The sequence below is a fragment of the Aspergillus bombycis genome, assembly GCF_001792695.1.
Source record: "Aspergillus bombycis strain NRRL26010 chromosome Unknown contig00092, whole genome shotgun sequence".
NCBI classification, from domain to species: domain Eukaryota; kingdom Fungi; phylum Ascomycota; class Eurotiomycetes; order Eurotiales; family Aspergillaceae; genus Aspergillus; species Aspergillus bombycis.
Window position 1 is genome coordinate 41953 of NW_019170094.1, and position 20865 is coordinate 62817.

Consider the following 20865-nt stretch of genomic DNA (forward strand, 5'->3'; position numbering starts at 1 on the left):
TAATCCAAAGAAAAACATAGCGCGACCAGAAATAATTACCCCAATAGGGGAAGATATAAATGACAATCTGTACATACGCAACCACCAAAAGATCCACAGTATCTTTACCAATAGGGTCGAGATTGTTCCTCACAGACGCCCATAATAGTTTCAAATTCGTAACGATGGGCGCAAGCCGCGAGGAAGGAAATGTTGACAACGCACGAAATGCGGAGTTGAATGGAATTTAATCCAGTTTTAGAGCTCCGCCGACGTCACGCCGCAAACTTCCCGCATTTTCAATCTCCGCCGCAACTTCTTCGACCTTACACCCCTCATAACCACATAACCGCAATGCTCTGAGCCCTCTAACTTACTCCAAAAGCACAATTGAACCCCCGAGGCATAGCCATGTCTCTCCGCCACATCTTCCGTCCGGGGATATTTTCACCCCGGACATTCACATACAGAGCCGCCAGAACCTACGCCAGCCAAACGCCCGGCAACCCCGTCCTGGAAATATTCAACCGCAAGGTAAAACATATACAGAAGGACCGTGCGGCCCAGAATGTCGAGGAGAGCCGGAAGACAGATTACATCAAAGATGAAGTAGCCATGCGGCTATGCGAGCGGTTACTAGTGCGTCTTCACAGCTACATCCATATCAATAAGAACTCCATGGTTAACAATGTGGCATCTAGGATATAAAACGAGACATTCCAAATGTGCTCGACCTCGGCGCAAACAGCTGTAATATCGCTCGCGCCTTAACGATGCCCGACATAGACCCCGTCAACCCAAACTCACCACCCCTCGCAACCCGCATCTCGAACCTCACCTGTGTTGACACCTCGCAGGCCCTTCTCCACCGTGATGCGGACGAGCCCTTCAACAAGGAAATTTCCATCAGGCGGGAGGTTATCCCCGACCTTGAGAACCTTCCATACGAGGAGAACACGTTCGACGCCGTCCTGTCTTCCCTCTCTATTCACTGGATCAATGACCTGCCCTCGCTGCTAGCGCAAGTGAACTCTATTCTTAAGCCGGATTGTCCGTTCATTGCGGCTATGTTCGGCGGTGATACATTGTTCGAGCTCCGGACGTCCTTGCAGCTGGCGGATATGGAGCGACGGGGTGGTGTGAGTCCGCATGTTTCGCCACTGGCGGATGTGCGTGATGTAGGTGGACTGTTGAATAAGGCCGGATTCAAGATGCTCACGGTTGATGTGGAAGATATCGTGGTGGAGTACCCGGATACGTTTGCTCTCATGCAGGACTTGCAGTCGATGGGCGAGAACAATGCTATCTTGCACCGGGAGTTAGGGCCGATGTCGCGTGATGTGTTGCTCGCCAATGAGGCGATCTACCGGGAATTGCACAAGGAAGAAGGGTCGAGGGGCATTCCCGCGACGTTTAGATTGATTTACATGATTGGGTGGAAGGAAGGAGAGGGACAAGCTCAGCCTCTGGCTAGGGGTACTGGAGAGGTTAATTTGAAGGATCTTCTGGGCGGTGGTGATTTCTCTAATCAGCGATGAGATGGGGGAATTGTAAAATATACGTTGTTCAGTATGTATACTATACCGTTAGAATCTAGGATATCAGCCCATTTGCGGGAGCAGAAAAGCGAAGGCAGCCAAGTATGAACACAGCACGAACGAAAATCATTTGAATATCGACGATTTCTCAATCAACCATTTATCTATCCCCTCGTCTCTTTCTCAGAACTAGAGCTTAGTCCGATCGAATTAGACCGTCCTCCGGTCCGTCATCACACGGACGATGGATCCAGTACCCGCCACCTCTACCAGTTTCTCATGCCAGCTCAACAGGACACTCATCTGCTGACCACCACCACCTTCGCCAAGGTTCCTAGCCTGAATCTGTGAGAATCCGGTGCTCTGCGGGGAGACCGATTTGCGAGGCGATTGCGCCCCGCTGCTAGGCCCAGGGGCCGCCATTCCCTTGTACCTAGTATAACAATCAGCACCCAGAGCCATCAAACAATGCCGTACAACACAAGAAAAAGGACGTAAAGGCGAGAAGGAAAAACATACAAATACTTCATCAAGCAGTCCGCCCGCTCGGAACCACCCTGTCCATTGCAAACCCCCTCCAGCACTCTCGTCATCTCGCCCTGTCGAATTCCCTGCAACACCTCGATAACGGTAGCCAAGTGCACCTCCTTTGCGCGGTCATCTCCACCTAGCGGAGCCGTATCGAGGACAGCGCGCAGCGCTCCCTCGGGGTCTCCACTGCGGAGTAGCTGGCGCACCTGGGCGGCGACGTTGGCGGCTTCGCTGGATGTGGTCGGGGCGGGGAGGGTAGGGGGGAGAAGGGTTTCCATAGGAAAGTTGGCGGAGGACTCAGGGTCCAGCACGTCGACATTGATTGTGCGGTAGTTGAGTTGAGCCATGGTGGGTGTTTTTGTTTGATCGGAGGGTGATTTAGGAGATTGAGTTGGCTCGGAGGTAATTAGTTTATGACAGAGAGCTTTGTTTGATCTTTCGTAGTATATCTAGAGATGTGATCTAGCGAGGCTGGGCCCGTAGCTGTTTGTATGTTAGCTAGGCTCAGTTCACGGTCAGGCACCGTCATTACCCTGTCCGACGTTAACGGAGCGGGGAGAAGAATAGGGACAGACGGGACGTCTAGCAATTCGTTGCTCTTCCTGTCCAATGGGGAATAAGGGCAAGGTACACTGACTGTCTTCCTAGCTTATGCACAAGTCGAATTGGGCGCAGTGAAATAAGTAAGTCAAGAAGTTGAAGGTACAAACCATCGATGTCTTCGAGAGGATGATGATGTGGGCGGCGGTGCGGAGGTGGATCTGGACGCCTCAGGCATAAACATGGGCTGCATACAAGTATACCCAAGTACTTCTAGTAGTAGTGCTTATTATTTCAGTAAACACACGCCTGCAGCTTTGGTGACAAGGTTGCTTTGGTTACTTATTTGAAGAGTTCCTGCTGAAGATTCTATATTGTATGCTTATGAAACTGTAGCACAGTGCCAATTCTCTACCATCGGGCTTAATATCGTCTTATATCTATAACCGCAGCAGATAAGCATACTGAATGAAGGCATTTCTACAATGACCGAAACCCCAATGATACTCGAGGAACTCAAGGCATGGATTAATAAGCAAGTCATAGATTCAAACAAGCTCAAGCTGACTATCTACATGGGAGTATCTGTATATCTCAAAAATCATGGGCGCGCTAAATCTATAGACCAACAAAAGTACAAAACGCCTGTTATGCAACATAAAAAGACATCATACCACTCAGCCACTGCATATGTATGTACAAATTCCATGCATGTGGTATATTCGTTAACTATAATACAGAGTGAACTGCCCTGCAGCAGCGAGGCAGAACAGTGACAGTCATAGCGTATGTTGAATTCGTCAAGAGGTCGTGATAGTAATCGGAGGCACTGTGACCGAAGTCGTTGGCGCCTCGGGGGTTTTCTGTCGACTCAGATCCGTCAAAACGGCAGCCTCTTCGTCGGGTCTACCAATGTGTTCTTCCTGGCGCTTGCTGAATGCTCGCTTGGTAACTCGTTTAATAGGCCGCACAGCAGACTTGAGCATCTTCCCAACGACCCCAAAAGCCTTGCTGATAGGCCGTAGGATTAATGCTATGGTTTTGACAACAAAGCCGAGTGCGATCCCGAACGGCTTGTCGGGAATCAGGCGGAGAACCACAGCCCAAGGAAGACAACCGATCGCACAGATGATACAAACAGCCCACTGGATGCTGTTTAGGGGAGTCACACCGAAAGCTTCACCTCCGACATAAACGATCATGACTTGACCGCCAACCATGATACAATTGATTCCAAGGAACCAGTAGTTCTTAAACATGCCTTCGAAGATATTGAACTTGTTGTCAAGCCTTCGGTTGTTGAACTCATTGAAAATCTGCATCCACACGAAAGTGTTGAACACGACGGTGGCGAGCTCTTTCTGTCCATTATCGGCACTGAGATGATCCTTGAGAATGTGGCTTCCGGCAAAATATAGCATGAAAGTTACAGCTAGCTGGTAAACTGCCTGTCCGAGGATCATTTTCCACATGACCACAGTAAATAGGGATGCACTCTTCGGGGAGGGCTTGCGATGAAGGATTTTCTCCGTCGGTGCATCAGTCGCAAGAGCGAGGGCTGCAAAGGTATCCATGATCAGATTGACCCAAAGCAGCTGCACTGCGCTCAAGACACTTTGGTTCTCATTACTGTAGAGAGACGAAACAAAGGTTAGAACAACAGCAGTGATGTTGACTGTGATCTGGAACTGGAGGAATTTGGCCACGGCATCATTCACAGCTCTACCCCATGCGATTGCTGTCACAATCGAACTGAAGTTATCATCAAGTAGAATGATTGAACTGGCTTCCTTGGCAACTTCTGTACCAGCGATTCCCATGGAGAAGCCAACATCGGCAGTCTTTAGTGCAGGGCCATCGTTGGTACCGTCTCCAGTTACCGCCACAGTCTCTCCCAGATGCTTCAGTCGTGCCACCAAGATCCGCTTATCCTCAGGCGATGAGCGGGCCAGGACTTGAAGACGTGGAAGCACCTTGTCCATTTCATCATCCGACAGCTGGCGGAATTTGGGGCCTTCCATGACAATTCCATCTTCTGTTTTAATACCACAGGACGATGCGATGGCGGTGGCTGTTGCTATGTTGTCACCAGTGACCATCTTCACTTGCACACCGGCGGTACGACACTTCTCAATAGCTGTAGGAACTTCGGGTCTGAGAGGATCCTGGATACCTACAACGCCAATCCAGGTCATGTCACGGAAAAGCTCTTCGAACTGAGCCACGTCTGAATCATCCTCGGAGGGCTTGAGATAGCTCGGAGGCCAGCTGGAAATGTTCGAAAAATCGCGATAGACCAGCCCGATCGTTCGTAAAGATTTGTTGGCATAGGATTCAATAGTGTTGAGTATCTCCTGACTATTCTCCTGGGTGAACTGATCAACAGCGATGCCATTAGAGCCATCCGTATCAGCTATCCTTGTCGAGCATGCTCCGGCCATGATCTCAGCGGCTCCCTTGACAAGAAGCCGATAGCCCACTGTAGGTTCCCGATACACCACTCCCATGCACTTGCGGGCGGAATCAAAGGGAATCAATTGAACTATCTCCGCGGATCCACGTTCAGCAGTGACATCCATTCCGAGGTAGTCTTTAGCCAGTTGTAGCAATGCTACTTCGGTTTTGCTTCCGATGAACTCTTTCGAGCCCTCCCTTTCCTCCTCAAAAGCGGTCGAGTTAATTGCAATGCTCTTGACGATCAGGTCGCGCATTCTGGAAGAAAACTGTTTGAAAGTCTCAGTTGCGGTCATCGAGGAGCTGGAATTGTTATCTTGTCCGAAGCTCTTTGGTCCCAGTGTCCCGGCGACCACAGTCATTTTATTTTGGGTCAGAGTCCCTGTCTTGTCGGAGCAAATGACTGTGGCGTTTCCCATCGTCTCGCAAGCACGAAAAACGCGCACAAGGTTGTTCTCTTTGACCATTCGTGTCGTAGCAAAGGCAAGTGCCAAAGTTACGGCCAGTGGGAGACCCTCTATTTCTCATCAGTACTCATACTATTGCGTCGTTGTGGGGATACACAACTCACCAGGAATGGCGACAACAATAACCGTAACAGCAACGATGAGAATATCTACGAATTCCTTTCCCTTGTGTGCAGGAGAGCCAGGATTGTCCGGGAGTTGAGCAATGAATCTAAAAAGCAATGCGAAGAACAGGACGATTGCCGCGCTGGAGAGGTCAGCCATACTTCCTATAAGCAAAGGAGTTGCATATCTTACCCAGAGCCCAACCAGCCGATCCAGTTGGCAAGCCTTCCCAGCTTGACTTGCAAAGGAGTCGGGTCATTATTCTCCTGTAACGACAACAGGATGCGCCCATAAGTTGAGTACCGTCCGACGCTCGTTACTAGGAAGGTGCCTACACCTTCAAGGACCTTACCGCCAGAAATCATAAAGGGGTCGAGTTTCTTCGTAGCAGTACCATTAGTGATTTGCCGCCAGGCTTCATATCCATCGGTTTTCTTCATCTGATCTGATTCGCCAGTAGCAGAAGACTCGTCACACTTGATTCCGTGACCGGATATCAGCACACCATCAGCAGGGATAGAGTCACCGGGCTCAAGGTGGAGAACGTCTCCAACAGTAATATCGTAGATTGAAATCATAGACACCTTGCCCGAGCGGACGGCTTTAACTTCTCTGTCGTTGTTCTAAGGCTGTCAGACAACAATCCAAAGGCACTTAGACGGCTTACTTACACGTTTGTTCAACTTGGCAAACTGCCTTTCTTTCTGCCAGTCGTTGGCGGCTGTCACAACGGTGACAATCAATATCGCAACGCAGATAGCAACTCCTTCGACCCAGTCGACTCCTGAGCCTCCGCTGACGGTCTCATAGATACCCAGAGACAGTGATACAATAGCGGCGATGGTAAGCAAGATAATAATTTTATCATTGTATGCAAGCCAAAGCAACTTCAGAAAGCCAGTCGACTTACGAGCAGGCAGTCTGTTTTGGCTGAAGATGCTTATGCGATCCTCGAACTGTGAGCCAGTTTCGGATGCAGGTGTCTCTGTGATTGAGGACAATTGGTGTTTGGGGTGGGCGTTCCCAGACGACGTCGCCTCTTGGAAGCTAATGGTGCCTTCTAAGCGACCCTCATCTACGGACAACCCAGCCGTCAAATCTGTCCGCAAGCCGCGTTCCAGGCCATGTAAGCCACCAAGCGCTTGAAAGGCAGCAAGGGACTTCGGATTTTGCATCTTGTTGAGCTGGCCGGGTGAGAAGGCAAACTTATTATCTTGCACGATGAAATCATCTTCATTTCGAGCATCCGGATTCAAGGCGTCTGCCACTGAGACGTCATCGTATACAGCTTTGGTGGTAGTAGCTGCTGAGTTTGCTCTTGACCTGACAACAGTATCTGCACAAGAGATAGTTGAGTCTGCTCTTGACCGTAAAGTTTCACCGCCAAGTGAAGGTGATGATGAGTGTGATGATCGAGGGGGCCCATTATGGACTGATAGCCTATTTGGACTGAGGGTCGATGCCATTTCTAGTGATAACGAAGATGGTTGGGCTAACGATACGTCTGTTTGCCCTGACCCGGCAGAAACGGACGACTGCTTTTGTCTATATCAATATGCGCCCTAACATATCAAGTGAGTGACTTGAAGACTTACCTCTCTGTTTGCAGGGTTCCCTATGAAGGGGTTCAAAAACTCCTCTTGACGATTTTCGTTTGGGGTCAGCATTCTGCGACTAATACGCTGAGCTTATTTGCTGACGAGAGAAGCGAGAAGTACATTAACATCAATATGTATAAGACAGTAGAAATCCCTCAATTAAGGGCATGTGCAGAGAACAGGTGATGGGGAAGGGTGCGTTCTTTTATCTAACAAGGAGGCTGTGTAGGTGCCGAGACTGGCTAATGAAAAATCAGATAATAGTATAATCATAAATTGTTTATAAGATTTATGTTTAAAATTTCGTGTGCCAGATATGACTCTCCCACAGAGGCGGCAGGAATGCCAAGTTGTACCAGCTCAACAGCACACGGCAGAAATACGGTCACGGCCAAGCCATCTATGAAAGATCTGAAGCTTGCAATTGATATCTGCAAGCTCAGCAACATTTCCATGGAAAATGGTGGGTGCAGGGGGGTCCCGGTCGTGTGAGTGGTTCTATCGACATGGATTAGCAGCATACTCCCACTTGCACAGCCTCCTTGACAATCTCTTGGGAGCTCGAAAGGGGGAATCCCCAACGAGTCACAATGATCGGCTCTAATCCAAGAGCGGGGTCTGTCACCCATGCCAACGAGCTTCATGACCAAACTGACTTTGCCGAGAGCAAATAAACTAGCGAGTATAACCGCCAGAGGAATTTCGCATCCTCAACCATTCCATGTCCTCTTTCCTGAGAGGGCGCGACGTCGGCAGTTGTGACACTTCCCAAACGCGACTAAACGCGCAGGAGATAGCTTAGAATCGATGTATAGCGCACTAGACAATCTGAGTGGCTCGTAGAAAGCGTTAAATCCATGGAAAAGCGGCGAATAGAGGCCCGGAGTCCGGACGGCGCTACGGACGGAGGGACGATGCAAACCGCGGGTCTGTCTGGTCGAAAGTCCAGAATTTTGACGCCAAGTTGCGGTAATGAAGACCAGTGGCTGCGCCTCCCTCGCCAATAGTTGCGAGAAAGCTAATTTTCCATAGTTTTTCTTGTCTTGATAAACCATATGATTTGCGGGATGGCCTCCGTCATCCGTGACCGGAGTACATACTCCGGAGTAAGTAAAATAGAGTAAGTACTAAGGACTAGGTAATTACCTCTGCATAACAAGGCTCCACATACCAATCAGAGGTGTTTCTCGGCGAATAAGCAACAGTAAATTCACTCGCCACAGATGTGGCTGGTGTTGTGGCGGTGCGGGCTATTCACGGAAGATGGTTTCTTCGTGGCTAATCACCATCACCATCACCACGGCGTTTCCGCTCGCAAGGTTGCAAACATGTGGCACTGTTGATTCATGTCCCACATGTGATTGAGGCAAATCAGCTAGTATCAGAGAACGCGCGGCGGACTGATGGCGAGAGGAAAGCGCCGCGTAGGCGCTGTAGCGGGAGCACTACCAAGCGCGCAACTCGCTAATCGTCTGAAGCTGAATCCATCTGACGTCTGGATGGCCAAGCTGAGGCTTAGAATGCTGAGAAAGCTTGGTTGCCTGGAAGAGCCATGTGGATGAAGAAGGTTCGTAGATGAAGAAGAGAAGGCAACAGTGACTGCTGGAGATCGATGGTATTCTGTCGACTTAGGCAACATCATTAAATAGATACTATTTCAGGTATTGTACTTGATAATACACCTTATGATACAATTTTCTCCCACCGGAGACTGCGGAAAGTCTTGTCTAGGCGTATGTAATACGGGTATGAAGGAGTATGTTACACGAACCGCTTCATCACGAACGGGCTTCATATACTTCGTATACTACTACGACCCTATACGACGAGGCTCATATATGAGGCTCTACATAATCAGAGGTTTAAATGTTGCCTGGGGTCATCAGCCGCAAAGTCAAGTTACCAATCCACATCAGCTAGCCCAGCATATCGATTTCCCAAGCCACAGAAACACTCTTTCGACCGTTCCGCAGGTGTATCCTCTCTATCTCTCCGCCCCAGCACCTCCTCCATCCCCCACGCAATTCTCTCTGCACCCAGCCTCGCTCCTTCAAGATTAGGGGCTCCCGGACCTAGGCGGAGGGCAGCCAGCCGTCCAGTTACAAATAAAGGCAAATTCGCCTTCCACATGAGATCATCCGTAATGCACGGCAGACCCTGCTTGGTCTCAATCTGATATTCACGGTTCATTTGCTGAAGCAGTGGAAGTTCGTTCACATCTGCCTGCATGCCTGTTGCAAAATAGATGTAGTCGATGCGAGGGAGGTCGGGAATTGGAGGATCAGTGGTGAGGCGCCATGTCTGAGACATGGGACAGTACTCACGGCTCAGGATGACTGTACGAGAGTGGATCGAGACACGGTGGCGGGCTGCATGCTGCTTCAGGATTTTCTGGTACCGTGGGGTAATGCTGCCTCCATTGCGAGCTGTTTTGATCATCTCAAGGCGCTCTTCGTCCGTGTCTGCGGACCAGAAAGCTGCCTTTTCGTAGTTTTTGAATTTGCCCATCCAAGTCAGGTCGATATCGAAGTGTTTGACTGGCACCTTCCATTACTAAACTACTTCGAGGACAAAAGCTGATCCCATTACTTACCTTTGAAATCAGACCTTAACAGGAACCACACCTTGCTCACTCCCTTGCGGATGGCCATATCCACTATCTGAGCCGAAGAGAGCCCTCCTCCAACAACCATCAAGTTTGTCTGCTGACGTTGCTGAATCTTTCTTTTCACATTGGGACTTGGAAATGATCGAATCTCCGTACTATGGCAACCCCCGTTTGCCTCTTCATTCGTTAGCTTAAACGGGAAAACCTTCGTCCTTCCAGGCCCAATGGCTAACACAACCGTCCGACTGTAGAACACAGCCCCATCACTCGTCGTGACCGTGAATATCTTCTCGGAAGGCGACATCTCGTCGTGGTAGTCATACTGGATGTTATTGACCTCACGTTGTTGGATCATCCCTGGCGTGTTAAGGCCATACCGCGCGATGATGCTCGAGCAGTAGTCCTCAAATAACCCCGTAGAAGGTGAGAAATAGTCTTTGCGGTCTCTTTCATCGATCTCAACCTCTCCTATAGCCCTACAGCACCATCATTCATCATCAGCTTTATGGTCGAGACCACAATCAGAGAAAAGGAAGGTACTCACACAGCCTTCGACCTCATTTTCTTCTTCTTCTTATGCTTGCTTAACTCCTTCCCCACACACCCAGATATCTCCCAAAGATCACAATCCCTCCCCACCTCCTGCGTATACGCCAACATTCCGTCCCGATCACTCGGATCAACATGGAAGAACATGGGACTGCGAAGCTGCTGAATCTCTAAAGTCTTGAATGCCCGATTCCACCGCTCCATCCATTTATCGCCCGTACTATCCAAAACAAGAATGGAGGGCGAATCATCCTTCACTGGACCGGTTTCCGTCTCCACTGAAGCAGTCGAGGCGGACGAGGACAGCGAAGGTGGAGACCCCGCTATAGACTCTAAATGTGTAGACGAGAAGGACTGCCGAGAGGTATAACCGTGCCATTTCTCTGCTTTGACCTTTTTCTGCTTGCCATGGCGAGCCTGTACGAGCGCCATCCGGCCGCTATGTTTGTTGATCCAGTGGTAACGCTGGTGCTCGTCGTCTGTGAACAGCGCAGACGGTGTTTCTTCTTTTAGTCTGGCAGCAACGGCGAGACCACATGGTCCGGCGCCGATGATGATTACATCGAGGAGGTTTGGGAAGGAGGGCGTGGATGCTTTGGAAACCATCGCTTATTGGTATCTATTAGTTTCTTAGGGTTGTTCGGGTTGTCATTTGTAGGTTCGGGTATATTAAAGAGCGCAAAAGTTTTTTTTGAATTAGGAGATACATTAAATACTCCTCTACTCCGTACAGCTTCCATATATCTATTGGCGGTAAATGATGGCCTCCGGGGTACTTGGATCCCAAGGTCCTTTGGGACCAAGAATGGCAACAAACATAATGGTGTGGCCATGATCTGCGTCATGAGTACCTTGGGGGGTGTTTGACCCCTGTGATTACTTTTCATTGATGGCAAGATGCTAGATTAGTACGAATTAGGCAGTATGTCAGGAGAGCACACAGGATCTCTGGGGGGGTTTCAAGTCGTGAGGATGAGCTGATCGCAGTTACAAAACTACTCTTGTATGTCTTCGTATATTTGGGAAACAAATTGGTTGATTAGATTACTATGACAACAAAAACTCAACATCAGAGAATACACATTAGAATTATGAGGAATACTCCAGCTTCCTCTTTTATTTTCTCTCTCTCTCTCTCTGCTGTTTTGTTTTGTTTTTGTTTTTCCCCCTTTCTTTCTTACCTTTGTCCCGTTACTTATGCCATTTTTTTGGTTTGCCTTCCACACCAGTCGCTCGCGAACGTGGTGCTCCACCTCCCTCACGCCGATGCCAGGCATCTTGTGGCCAGATCCAGCCTCTCACTCGTTTGGCATCTCGCTTTTCTCCAATCTGTGGCTCTGGAATCCATTTGTCTTTCCCTTCTGGGAGGATACGTTGTCGAGTTAGGGCTCCGGGTCCGCCAACATTCAGGTGAGAGGACGGCTGGGATGGCAAAGGCACAGATTTAGAAAGCATTAGGAGGAAGTATAAAGCGAGGCTTGCCGTCATCGGTACATCAAGCTCGTCTGGGGCTGGTGAAGAATATGCGTCTAAGATAGGAGATTGACTGGCCAATGAGCTGTCGCTGGACGGTGTGGGCGATTGAGGGTGACCATAAGGGACTGAGCAAGGTTTCAAGTAGCCGTCGTCTGGACTCGCCGCAAGTTTAGTGGGTATAGGAGCTGAAACCTCGAGGAAGCCAAAATAAGGCACGTCGTCACCCTCGTCGCACCCCGCCCGCACGCAGACAAGCTCGATCTCTGTAATAATGAAGCCGTATCGGCAGGAATGTTCGCGCATACACCGCTGAAGGTGCGCTAGACCATTTAAATACTCAACCCGCCGATGAGGTGCTTCAGTGCGCATACTGGTGTTCCAACGGTCGAAAGTTTTGATGATTCCTACCAGCCGTCCACGGGGCAGACCCGAGCTTGTCCGCTCCGTATCTGAAGTGTAATTTGCAAGGAAATGCGGACCGCCATAGTTCCTGTTGCCATGGATCCGTGGGACAGGGGTAGCATAGAGCGCCAGGTGATTTGGGCCTTGAGACACGGCCAAAGCGGCATTCACTCGTGGTGCATATATATCTTGGATAAGGTCAACCAAGGTGAATTCAGAATCAGGACACAAGCGCGAACCTGAGACCACGGTTGGTGGGGTCAGATGTGACGGGATTGCTGTCTTCAGGAGCTTCGTGAGGCCGTTGATCGAATGGAATGTGGACAGGGAAAATGAGGACCAGCTGCGCAAGTTCCGGATATCCCACCAGAAGTAGTCATGCATCCCTCGTGTTGGAATCACGCTTACGTTTCGAACCAGATTGATCGCTTGTGTTGGCCCGGTCAGGTATGAAAGAAGAGTTGTAGATGATGGGTTTATTCTATCAACACCGTGGACAAAGCCAGTTGGTGAGCACTGGGCACTCGAAACTTGGGAATAGCTGTAAGGGGAAACTGGAAGCACTGGTGGAGCCTGTGTTCGGGCTCGAGAAGTGCGCGAGAAGGGACCAACAATAGAAGGCTGCGAGTACGGCGGATATACAATGATATTGGGCGTGACTGGGGTGGCTGGTGCAGTAGGGGACCCTTGTGGTTGTCCAGAGTACTTAGAGAGCTGCCTGTATGTGGAATAACCATATCGGGCCAAGGTTGCCTCATCGACACTGGATGCAGAGCACGATCGAGAATGTGCACTGGACACTTTGCGCTTGTGCGAAGACGTTATGCTCACAGGAGACGCCAATGCTGAATCAGCGTACATGGGCGAGACTGGGGATGGCACAGTGTAGTAGTCCACACATTCAGTGCTATGACATCGAGCTGCTGCACGATTGGGAGGGTATGGTAAGAAACCAGGTGGATTCCGGGTGTTCGATAGCACTTTACGATGACGCTGCGGCCCATTAGCTGGAGCTGGTTCAATGACCACATCCTGGTCCCTAATTTTGGGAAGAAGGGCTGGCCCATGATGATAACGGGGGGGAGAATCAGTGCTCGGGCTGGTGACTGAGGTGACTGCAGACCAAGGCGAGGAATCATTGGAGTATATAGACGAGTCGGATGCATTGCGACTGTGGGTCATTCGAACGATTCCCTCATATGGTAACCCTGGCGGAGTGCTTGGCCGATAGTACGAGTATTCCATGGTCATTGAGTCGAGCTGTGTAGCAGCAACGGTTCGATTGTAATCAGTGCTGTAGAGAAATGGAAGGTCCAGCTTCCACGAGGAATCAGGGAGTGATCTTCACTAATGAATAATCAAAAGAAACTAAAGGAAGGTGAAAGATGGTTGTTCAAAGACAAGGTATCACAGTCGAGTCATAGTCTGTGTGAGTGGTTATGCTAAGTTCTTGTACACTTGGGAGGCAGATGTTTGGATATAAATGTTCTTCGATCAGAGGCTCATACGGTCTGATTAAAAAAAGTAACCGACACATACGACCAGAATAGCAGCATATGAAACATGGAGAAAACTCCATACTGACGCCAAAGTCGCTAGTCATCGTGAGCCACTGTCCACATTGGTGATAGTGAGGCAATGAACACCTGAATTGTCGGCATCTCTTTGGATGATGCGCGAAACAAACGAGCTTAGAGCTAATGGAGCAGGCAGACGCTGTTTCATCTAACAGTCGCGCGTCAATTTGTTGCTAAAAATTGCATCTACTCGATTTCTTCAGATCTGATGGAGATCTTCACTGATCCCATCCTGGGGATGGTTCGTCATGACCCGTAAAAGCTTCTATAATCAGTAACACTTGTGTTTCGTGCTATTTCTGGATAATCATAGCTAATTTAAGGGATTCTCACCAAAAGCATCTCGCGTGGTAGATCCATTAGTCGGCGGCAAGCATAAAGCTAACGATTGGCATACTTGATGAACGCTGGTCCTCGAGGCACGATCACAACTACAAGCGCCGAGGGTTGATAGCAGGAGCTGCAGGAGATGGATGGAACAGCAGCAAGAACCGCCGGGCCAGACCAATCAAGGTAGTGGATGCTGTCCCAGAGACCCAAGAAGTCGGTACGATAGTTTGATGGTCCGAGTCATTCTAAGAATACTCTCTTTGGACAAACTTGAATCGGAGCAATGGAGTTTGTTGCAGTAGGCGCCGACTTCCCTCCAGTTTGGCGCCAGGCTCCCTGAGTGGTTCTTTCCCCTCGATCACCTGCATCGTTCTTGGCTTTAATGAAACGGACAAATAATCCTGAGTCCTCATAAATTAACTTGGAGGAAATCATTGGATTGGATGAGGAGAAGAGATAGTCGCATAAAACAAGGAGAAAAGAAGGAATGATGAAGGATACTGCAGGAAGCGTCTGGCGCGAAGGAGTGCAAAGAGCCATCATATGTTGATTTCTCGAGATGAATTCTATTCTTGACATATCGTTCGTTTCATGTTCTCTGCAGTGTTGTAATAGTTTCTGTCTTTATCCTCATTAACATTGTCAAGGTAGATAGGGTTGTGAAGAATCTACAAGAAGTAGTAGAAGGTAGTACTAGTAGTAATACTTGAAAACGATGTAAAATAGTTAACTACTAGTTACCGTCCGTTTAGACATGACTAAGCACGGATGTCATTCAAATTGTCACATGGATCAGATTAGAACCACATTCACTTCATTGAATACCATGACAATAGTAAATCATATGTCAGAAAAATTGATTAATATGTTTAATTAATAAATAAGATCTTCTCACAAATTCGAAACATTCCAGCGCCATCTTGGGGAGGAAAGAACATCAGCATCATGCCAGCTCCTAAAAACAAGAAAATATTTTCCTTTCTGGGCTCCTCTTGAGAACCCAGTGCAAGGGAGACAAAGGAATAGAATCGACTGAGACAGTTTGCAGGCATAGCCCAGCTTCCGAACTCTATCAAGGCAACCAAACACGACAATGCGGTCCTGAGGGGAATCTAATGAATCGTCTAAAAAAGGAAGAAAAAGAAACTCATCATGTCCAAATCAACATCAAGCGCTAGCCATTATTCATGCCTTGACCTCATACTTGCGGCGGAACATGTCGTCCACCTCAGTGAGGTAGTAGGTGTGGGGGAAGAGCGTCTCCGTGTTACCGGAGGGCTTGAAGTTCTTCTTCAAGTGAGCTTGCTTACGCAGGGCACACATCTAGAAATATAATAGTTAGTCAAGTCGAACCGCAAATTACCAAGACGGAAAGGAGTTCAAGGGGAAACTATTGCTTACCTCAACATAGGCCTGAGGGGCCAAGACATTCCTAGCGTTGAGGCGGTTGTGGAGGTCGAGCCTCTCAGCCATGTAAGACACGTCACCAACAATCTTCGCGCTGAACATAGAAGCAGCGAGACCACTGCCATAGGAGAAAAGTCCAATGCGCTTAGGCTGACTGGGGTCAAAGGTGACGTTGCTGAGCAAGCTGGCCAGGCCGGCGTAGACGGTGGCAGTGTACATGTTACCACAAAGAGTGGCAACGTCAAGGCTGGGCTTCACACGCTCAGCGAAGCGCTTCTTGGTCAGACCCATGAAAGTCTTCTCGACGTTCTTGTCAGTGAGACTCTTGCTGTAGTCTAGATCGCGCAGCTCAGGGGCGACTTCAGCGAAAGCGGGGTGGGTGGGGTTCTCGAGGAAATCGTTGTAAAGCATACGGCCGTACGACTTCTGGACCAACTTGCAGGTAGGGGAGTGGAACAGGATGTAGTCGAAGCGGTCCAAAGGAGTCTTGGATTCGTCATGGGCCACACCGTTGGTTCCGTTCTGAGCCTTCTCCTTCAGCGTCTTCTCACGAGCGGCGTAGGTTTTGTAGCAAGCATCAACAGCCTCAGTGTAGCACTGAAGGGAGTGCTGACCATCAACGACGGGGTATTCGCTAGTGAGATCAGGCTTGTAGAAATCGTAGGTGTGGGTGACATAAGAGCCGCGAAGACCAGGCTCAAAAACAATAGGAGCATCGGGACCAATGAGCAGGGCAACACAGCCGGCACCACCAGTAGGGCGAGCAGCTCCCTCGGCATACAGGGCAATGTCACCACACACAACAACAGCATCTCTTCCATCCCAGGCGGAAGACTCGAGCCAGTTGATGCTGTTAAATACAGCATTGGTACCTCCGTAGCAAGCGTTGATGTTGTCAACACCTTCAACGTTGAAGTTTCCGCTTTCGGCAAAGAGCTGCATCAAAACGGACTTGACGGACTTGGACTTGTCCAGGAGAGTCTCAGTGCCAACTTCGAGACGACCAACGGACTTGGGGTCGATGTTGTATTTGCGGAAGAGGGAGGAGAGGGTGGTCAGGGCAACAGAGTAGATATCTATTTACACTTAGCGAGGGGGAACAAATGAAAAAGATTCACAGGATAACAGGTCAACATACCCTCACGGTCATCACAGAAGCTCATTTTTGTCTGTCCCAGGCCGATTGTGTACTTGCCCTCACTGACACCGTCGAACTTCTCTAGCTCGGTTTGTTCGACACACTGCGTAGCTTGTTAGCAAGTGTTCTTCTTCTTTTAATTCTCTCTCGACACAACCTCGCTGACGGATCAGTGCACATACTTGCTTAGGGAAATAGACCTCAATGGCCTTGACACCAATGTTCTGGGGACGAGCAGACATAGTGGCGGTGTAAAAGGGGGGGTAGAATTGGAGATAGTTGAAGAAGTAAACAACCAAAGAGTGAGAGGAAGATTTGTTTATTAAGGTATAAGGGAAACGGTGGAAAACAAGAAGTAGAAAAAGAGAACGAGGAGGGAAAACAGCTGGGTAAGAGAACAACAAGGAGTAGGGAGGAGCATATATAAGAACCACAAGAGGGCTTCCGATCAGATTTCCTAGTGGTAAGTAACTTTTTTACACATTGCGAGGCAAAAATGACCGGGTCCAGTTCCGGATTGGCTGGCGTGAGGGAGGTGGACCCTTCGTTCCGTCGCTCATGGTTGGACGGGCCTGATTGTTCGGCCTGAGGCCCACACGCCTTACGGAAAATAGTTTAGCGGTACCTAGCTTAGTTGTGCATTGTGGTAAGAATGGTAACGACCAAGTACGGATCAGCAGATTAATTTCCCCACTCTGGTGCACTCCTCCATCCAAAATCTATCTCCAGGATATAATGTACACGGTACTCTACATACTAGAACTCCTTTTATCCTCAACCTATGAAAGAATTTTACAACTTGCAATCAGCATTTGGGCAAAATGCTTGCCTGATTTCGAATCGCCCCCTCCCTGTTTTCTTCCTCACCGACTCTTGCACCACCCGAGTTTCTCCTAGTCAATACCTGCTATCTTGTACATCCGGAGTATCATGATGGATGAGGTTGACGATGGTGGGCTTTGGTGTACCAGAGATCCATTTCAGGCACCCCCTTAACTTGTCGTGTGGGTTACTCCCGTTTGTCCGTACCGAGTGTCCATTTTTAATTCCCGACCAGAGTCCATACAGTAGTCTCGAAGGCTCCTCCAAATTTCATTTCCTCGTACTAGTAGTATAGCACCTGAGGACGGACATCATCATCGCTAGTACTAGTATCAAGGAACTTCCCTTTTCCTACATGGCCCACCCATACTGTACCACGTAGTGCATAATACACTTTGTCTTCTTCAATTGGGCAATTGAAAGTCATCGGCCCCGGAATACTTCACTGCCTTTAAAATGTCTGACAACGAAACCCGTATCCATGCCAATAGTAGCTTTTACCTTCTCCTGGTCCCGTGCACACGTCAACCCTGTCCTGTCAATACACCTCAGCTGCCCTTTGAACAGTAGCTCACATCTTTCCATCCGAAAACAAACAAAGAAAAATCAATAAATTGAAACAAGAATGTGTTACTATTCATTCTCCATCCATCTCTGTACACCCTGCGGGCCTCTTTTTTGTGGTTTTTATGGTTTTTAGTTTCATTTTCTGATTACGATATCCACCCCACGGTAGGTTCAGCCTCGAAAAGGAAAAGATTCCAAGAACAATCAATCTTATCATGTGGATCCGTTCGATTGAACCTGCCTGTACTCCAAGCACCTCAAGGTCAGTACAAAGGTTCCGATATCGCACAAAACGTGGGCAAAACACATTTCCACAGAGCATAATACATTCCTCAGGCTATTGTATGTCCTGTTTGGCATATGCCTCTGCTTGCTGTCGCAATAGCAATCTCATGGTGGTCTGACAGCGACCTTTCTTGCAGATCACAAGTTCACAATACCCGGTCCTCAAAGGTGAATTTCAGCCTCTATGCACGAAATTTCCAACTCGGTTATAGAAGAGGGGTACTAGCATTGCCGTGTGTAGTAATGTAGTACGGAATCCATAGCCATGCAAGTACGGACGGGTCCACCAGGTTTCGCGTGTTTCAGTTAGATCCCGAACATTTACGTATGTACATGATTTCTTTTCGTCGCGCCCAAAGATAATGTGATCCGGCTTGACCGGCAGAAAGAGTTCTTAGGCCGATTTCCCTGCATCTCGGTTTGGTCGGTGGGCCCTCCGGTCGGTATTTGGTGGGCGTGATGGATGACCACAACGACCATACAACGTATTAGGGCTTCTAGTACCACCTAAGGTGGACCTTGATATTCTGCCATTTACTAAATCTTTGCCACCGTTATTGTATCTGTTATTGTTACCACCGTTGCTTTTCCCTGCTACTTACTTCTGCTTATCTTTCTTTTCCTATGTTGGATGTGTTCTAGTGAGACCACTTAGAAGTTATTGAGAGAATGGCTAGCATGGATATAAGTAAAGGCAAGCCATAGCGCTCGAGTCCCCGCATTTCCTCTAGGGATAATATTCGTCGTTACTAAAACTCACAGAATTATTATTACACACATCGAGGCCTTCTATAAGGCAAAGGTATCATCGGTATAACTGATAGAGACATCATCAACCTTTCGCTTAGGTCTTTCGGACTACACTATGACACATTCTCCATGCTCATCCAATCAAGGCTCAGATCGTGTGGTTTGGGTACACGATTTTGCCCGTGCTATCGGCTTTAAGGCAGGCTCAACATTTGTTCAAGAAGTTACCAAGCGTAGAAATAGCTGATGGGACGCTTGGAGATTGTTGAGAGTAATACCATAAAAACTAGTCGTTGTAATGTTGTGCAGCGAGACAGCTGGTGGCAGCCTGGTGCTACCTCAACATATATATAAACTTGCCGCTATGAGCTATCAAGACCGCAGCGGCTCCTCACCAATGAAATACAACTGCACTGGAGATAATTGGTACAATTAGTAGCTAAGATTTACGTCTACACGTCCAAGGCACTGCATTCACCACCAATCAAGGCAATATTCTAGCGACTTAACAACAATTACAGGAGCCACTGCCTGTAAAGCAAGACCAGTGGTGATAATTTAAAAAAAGGTGGTAATAATAATGTAGCAAACTATATAATTTTTCTACCTTTGCTCCTAATCTAACCTTGATCTCCGTTGAACTCCCTTCTAGTTTATTGCTTTGGAGATATCTTACCTCGCTATGGAATAATAATAATTATTCACTTGACCCTCCCGTCGACTTCTAGGTCTGTTGCTGTCCTTTCCATTCTCGGTCCAGCATGCCGAAGGTTAACAGATCATGCCAATCTCCATCGTACCAGATAGCTTCTCTTTGCCGTCCTTCAAATTGAAAGCCCAAGCGCTCATAAAGGCGTGTAGCACCTTGGTTATAAGAGAAAGCTTCAACTGCGATACGGTGCAAACCAGCTTTCCGAAACCCCCAATCTACCGCCCATTCAATCGCTTCGCTTCCGTAGCCATAATTCTGATAGGGCTTAGCAATATCGATGCTGATAGAACTTTTGCGATGATGGCCGTGACCCGGTTCGTCCTTTTTGAGAGCTATAATTCCGATCGACGTCCACATTTCCTGGGGAGGGCCAGCCGTTCCAGGTTGGTCATGGGCATTCGGGGTTGGTAGTAAGATGATAACTGCTAAAAGTGTGTCCTTAACAAGATTTTTCTTGTAGCCATTCAATGTATCACTTTTCGTTTGAGGCTTTAATAGTGTTGAATTTGAGGTCGCGTACGATAGGGGATCGGACTGGATGGAATGAATGAAATCGTCGTCTTCCGGTGTGTCTTCAATGGCTCGATAAGCTAGTCGCTCGGATCGAAAAGGGTTGAAGGTGGACATTATGGTATAACACGTATCCTGCAATGTAAACTGCCTAGTCTATATGATATGGCTGGTACGTCTTCTTCTACAATTCAATTGGAGGGAGGGATTTCAATTTATAGAGAGAATCTGAGGCTTAACCGAAAAGAGTGTCCGCCATATACAAACGATATGCACATCGGATGCACAGGTGACTCGACCCCACATAACAGTGGGTCAAGTCCTTTGACAGAACATACTATACGGAGTAGATGATCGAGATTTATGAAAAGATGGGACGTATCGACGTAATGCCGTACAATAGTTCACTCTGGTCGATCCCTCCTAGGGCAGTTTCTGGACCCCAAGTTCGAGGCATAAATCTACCTTACAATGGTTGTAGATGTTGCTAGAGCAGGTTTCTTGTGACATACTCGATGTC

The 20865-nt window shown here is 48.4% G+C and overlaps 7 protein-coding genes across 7 annotated transcripts; 1 reads left to right on the top strand and 6 right to left on the bottom strand.

Annotated features, from left to right (window-relative positions):
• Positions 1-390: 390 nt before the first annotated feature.
• On the top strand, positions 391-1517 carry ABOM_009091 (uncharacterized protein; the record flags this gene model as incomplete). Its single annotated transcript, XM_022536219.1, has 2 exons — positions 391-618; positions 681-1517. 2 exons carry the CDS (start codon positions 391-393, stop codon positions 1515-1517), a joined length of 1065 nt encoding a protein of 354 aa, XP_022386015.1.
• Positions 1518-1727: 210 nt separating this feature from the next.
• On the bottom strand, positions 1728-2395 carry ABOM_009092 (actin-related protein 2/3 complex subunit 5 family protein; the record flags this gene model as incomplete). The annotated part of the gene is made up of 2 exons (XM_022536220.1): positions 1728-1950; positions 2037-2395. 2 exons carry the CDS (start codon positions 2393-2395, stop codon positions 1728-1730), a joined length of 582 nt encoding a protein of 193 aa, XP_022385998.1.
• A 993-nt stretch (positions 2396-3388) lies between these two features.
• On the bottom strand, positions 3389-7281 carry pmcB (putative calcium-translocating P-type ATPase(PMCA-type); the record flags this gene model as incomplete). Its single annotated transcript, XM_022536221.1, has 5 exons — positions 3389-5559; positions 5614-5756; positions 5807-6237; positions 6286-7149; positions 7210-7281. The coding sequence occupies 5 exons, from the start codon at positions 7279-7281 to the stop codon at positions 3389-3391; spliced, it is 3681 nt and encodes a 1226-aa protein (XP_022385996.1).
• Positions 7282-9111: 1830 nt separating this feature from the next.
• Positions 9112-10975, bottom strand: ABOM_009094 (FAD binding domain protein; the record flags this gene model as incomplete). The annotated part of the gene is made up of 3 exons (XM_022536222.1): positions 9112-9749; positions 9806-10296; positions 10365-10975. 3 exons carry the CDS (start codon positions 10973-10975, stop codon positions 9112-9114), a joined length of 1740 nt encoding a protein of 579 aa, XP_022385995.1.
• A 585-nt stretch (positions 10976-11560) lies between these two features.
• On the bottom strand, positions 11561-13492 carry ABOM_009095 (uncharacterized protein; the record flags this gene model as incomplete). The annotated part of the gene is made up of 1 exon (XM_022536223.1): positions 11561-13492. One exon carries the CDS (start codon positions 13490-13492, stop codon positions 11561-11563), a length of 1932 nt encoding a protein of 643 aa, XP_022385994.1.
• A 1847-nt stretch (positions 13493-15339) lies between these two features.
• Positions 15340-16941, bottom strand: erg13 (hydroxymethylglutaryl-CoA synthase; the record flags this gene model as incomplete). The annotated part of the gene is made up of 4 exons (XM_022536224.1): positions 15340-15477; positions 15556-16637; positions 16700-16802; positions 16882-16941. The coding sequence occupies 4 exons, from the start codon at positions 16939-16941 to the stop codon at positions 15340-15342; spliced, it is 1383 nt and encodes a 460-aa protein (XP_022385993.1).
• Positions 16942-19847: 2906 nt separating this feature from the next.
• ABOM_009097 (GNAT family N-acetyltransferase) lies at positions 19848-20462 on the bottom strand (the record flags this gene model as incomplete). The annotated part of the gene is made up of 1 exon (XM_022536225.1): positions 19848-20462. The coding sequence occupies one exon, from the start codon at positions 20460-20462 to the stop codon at positions 19848-19850; it is 615 nt and encodes a 204-aa protein (XP_022385992.1).
• Between the last annotated feature and the right edge of the window lie 403 nt (positions 20463-20865).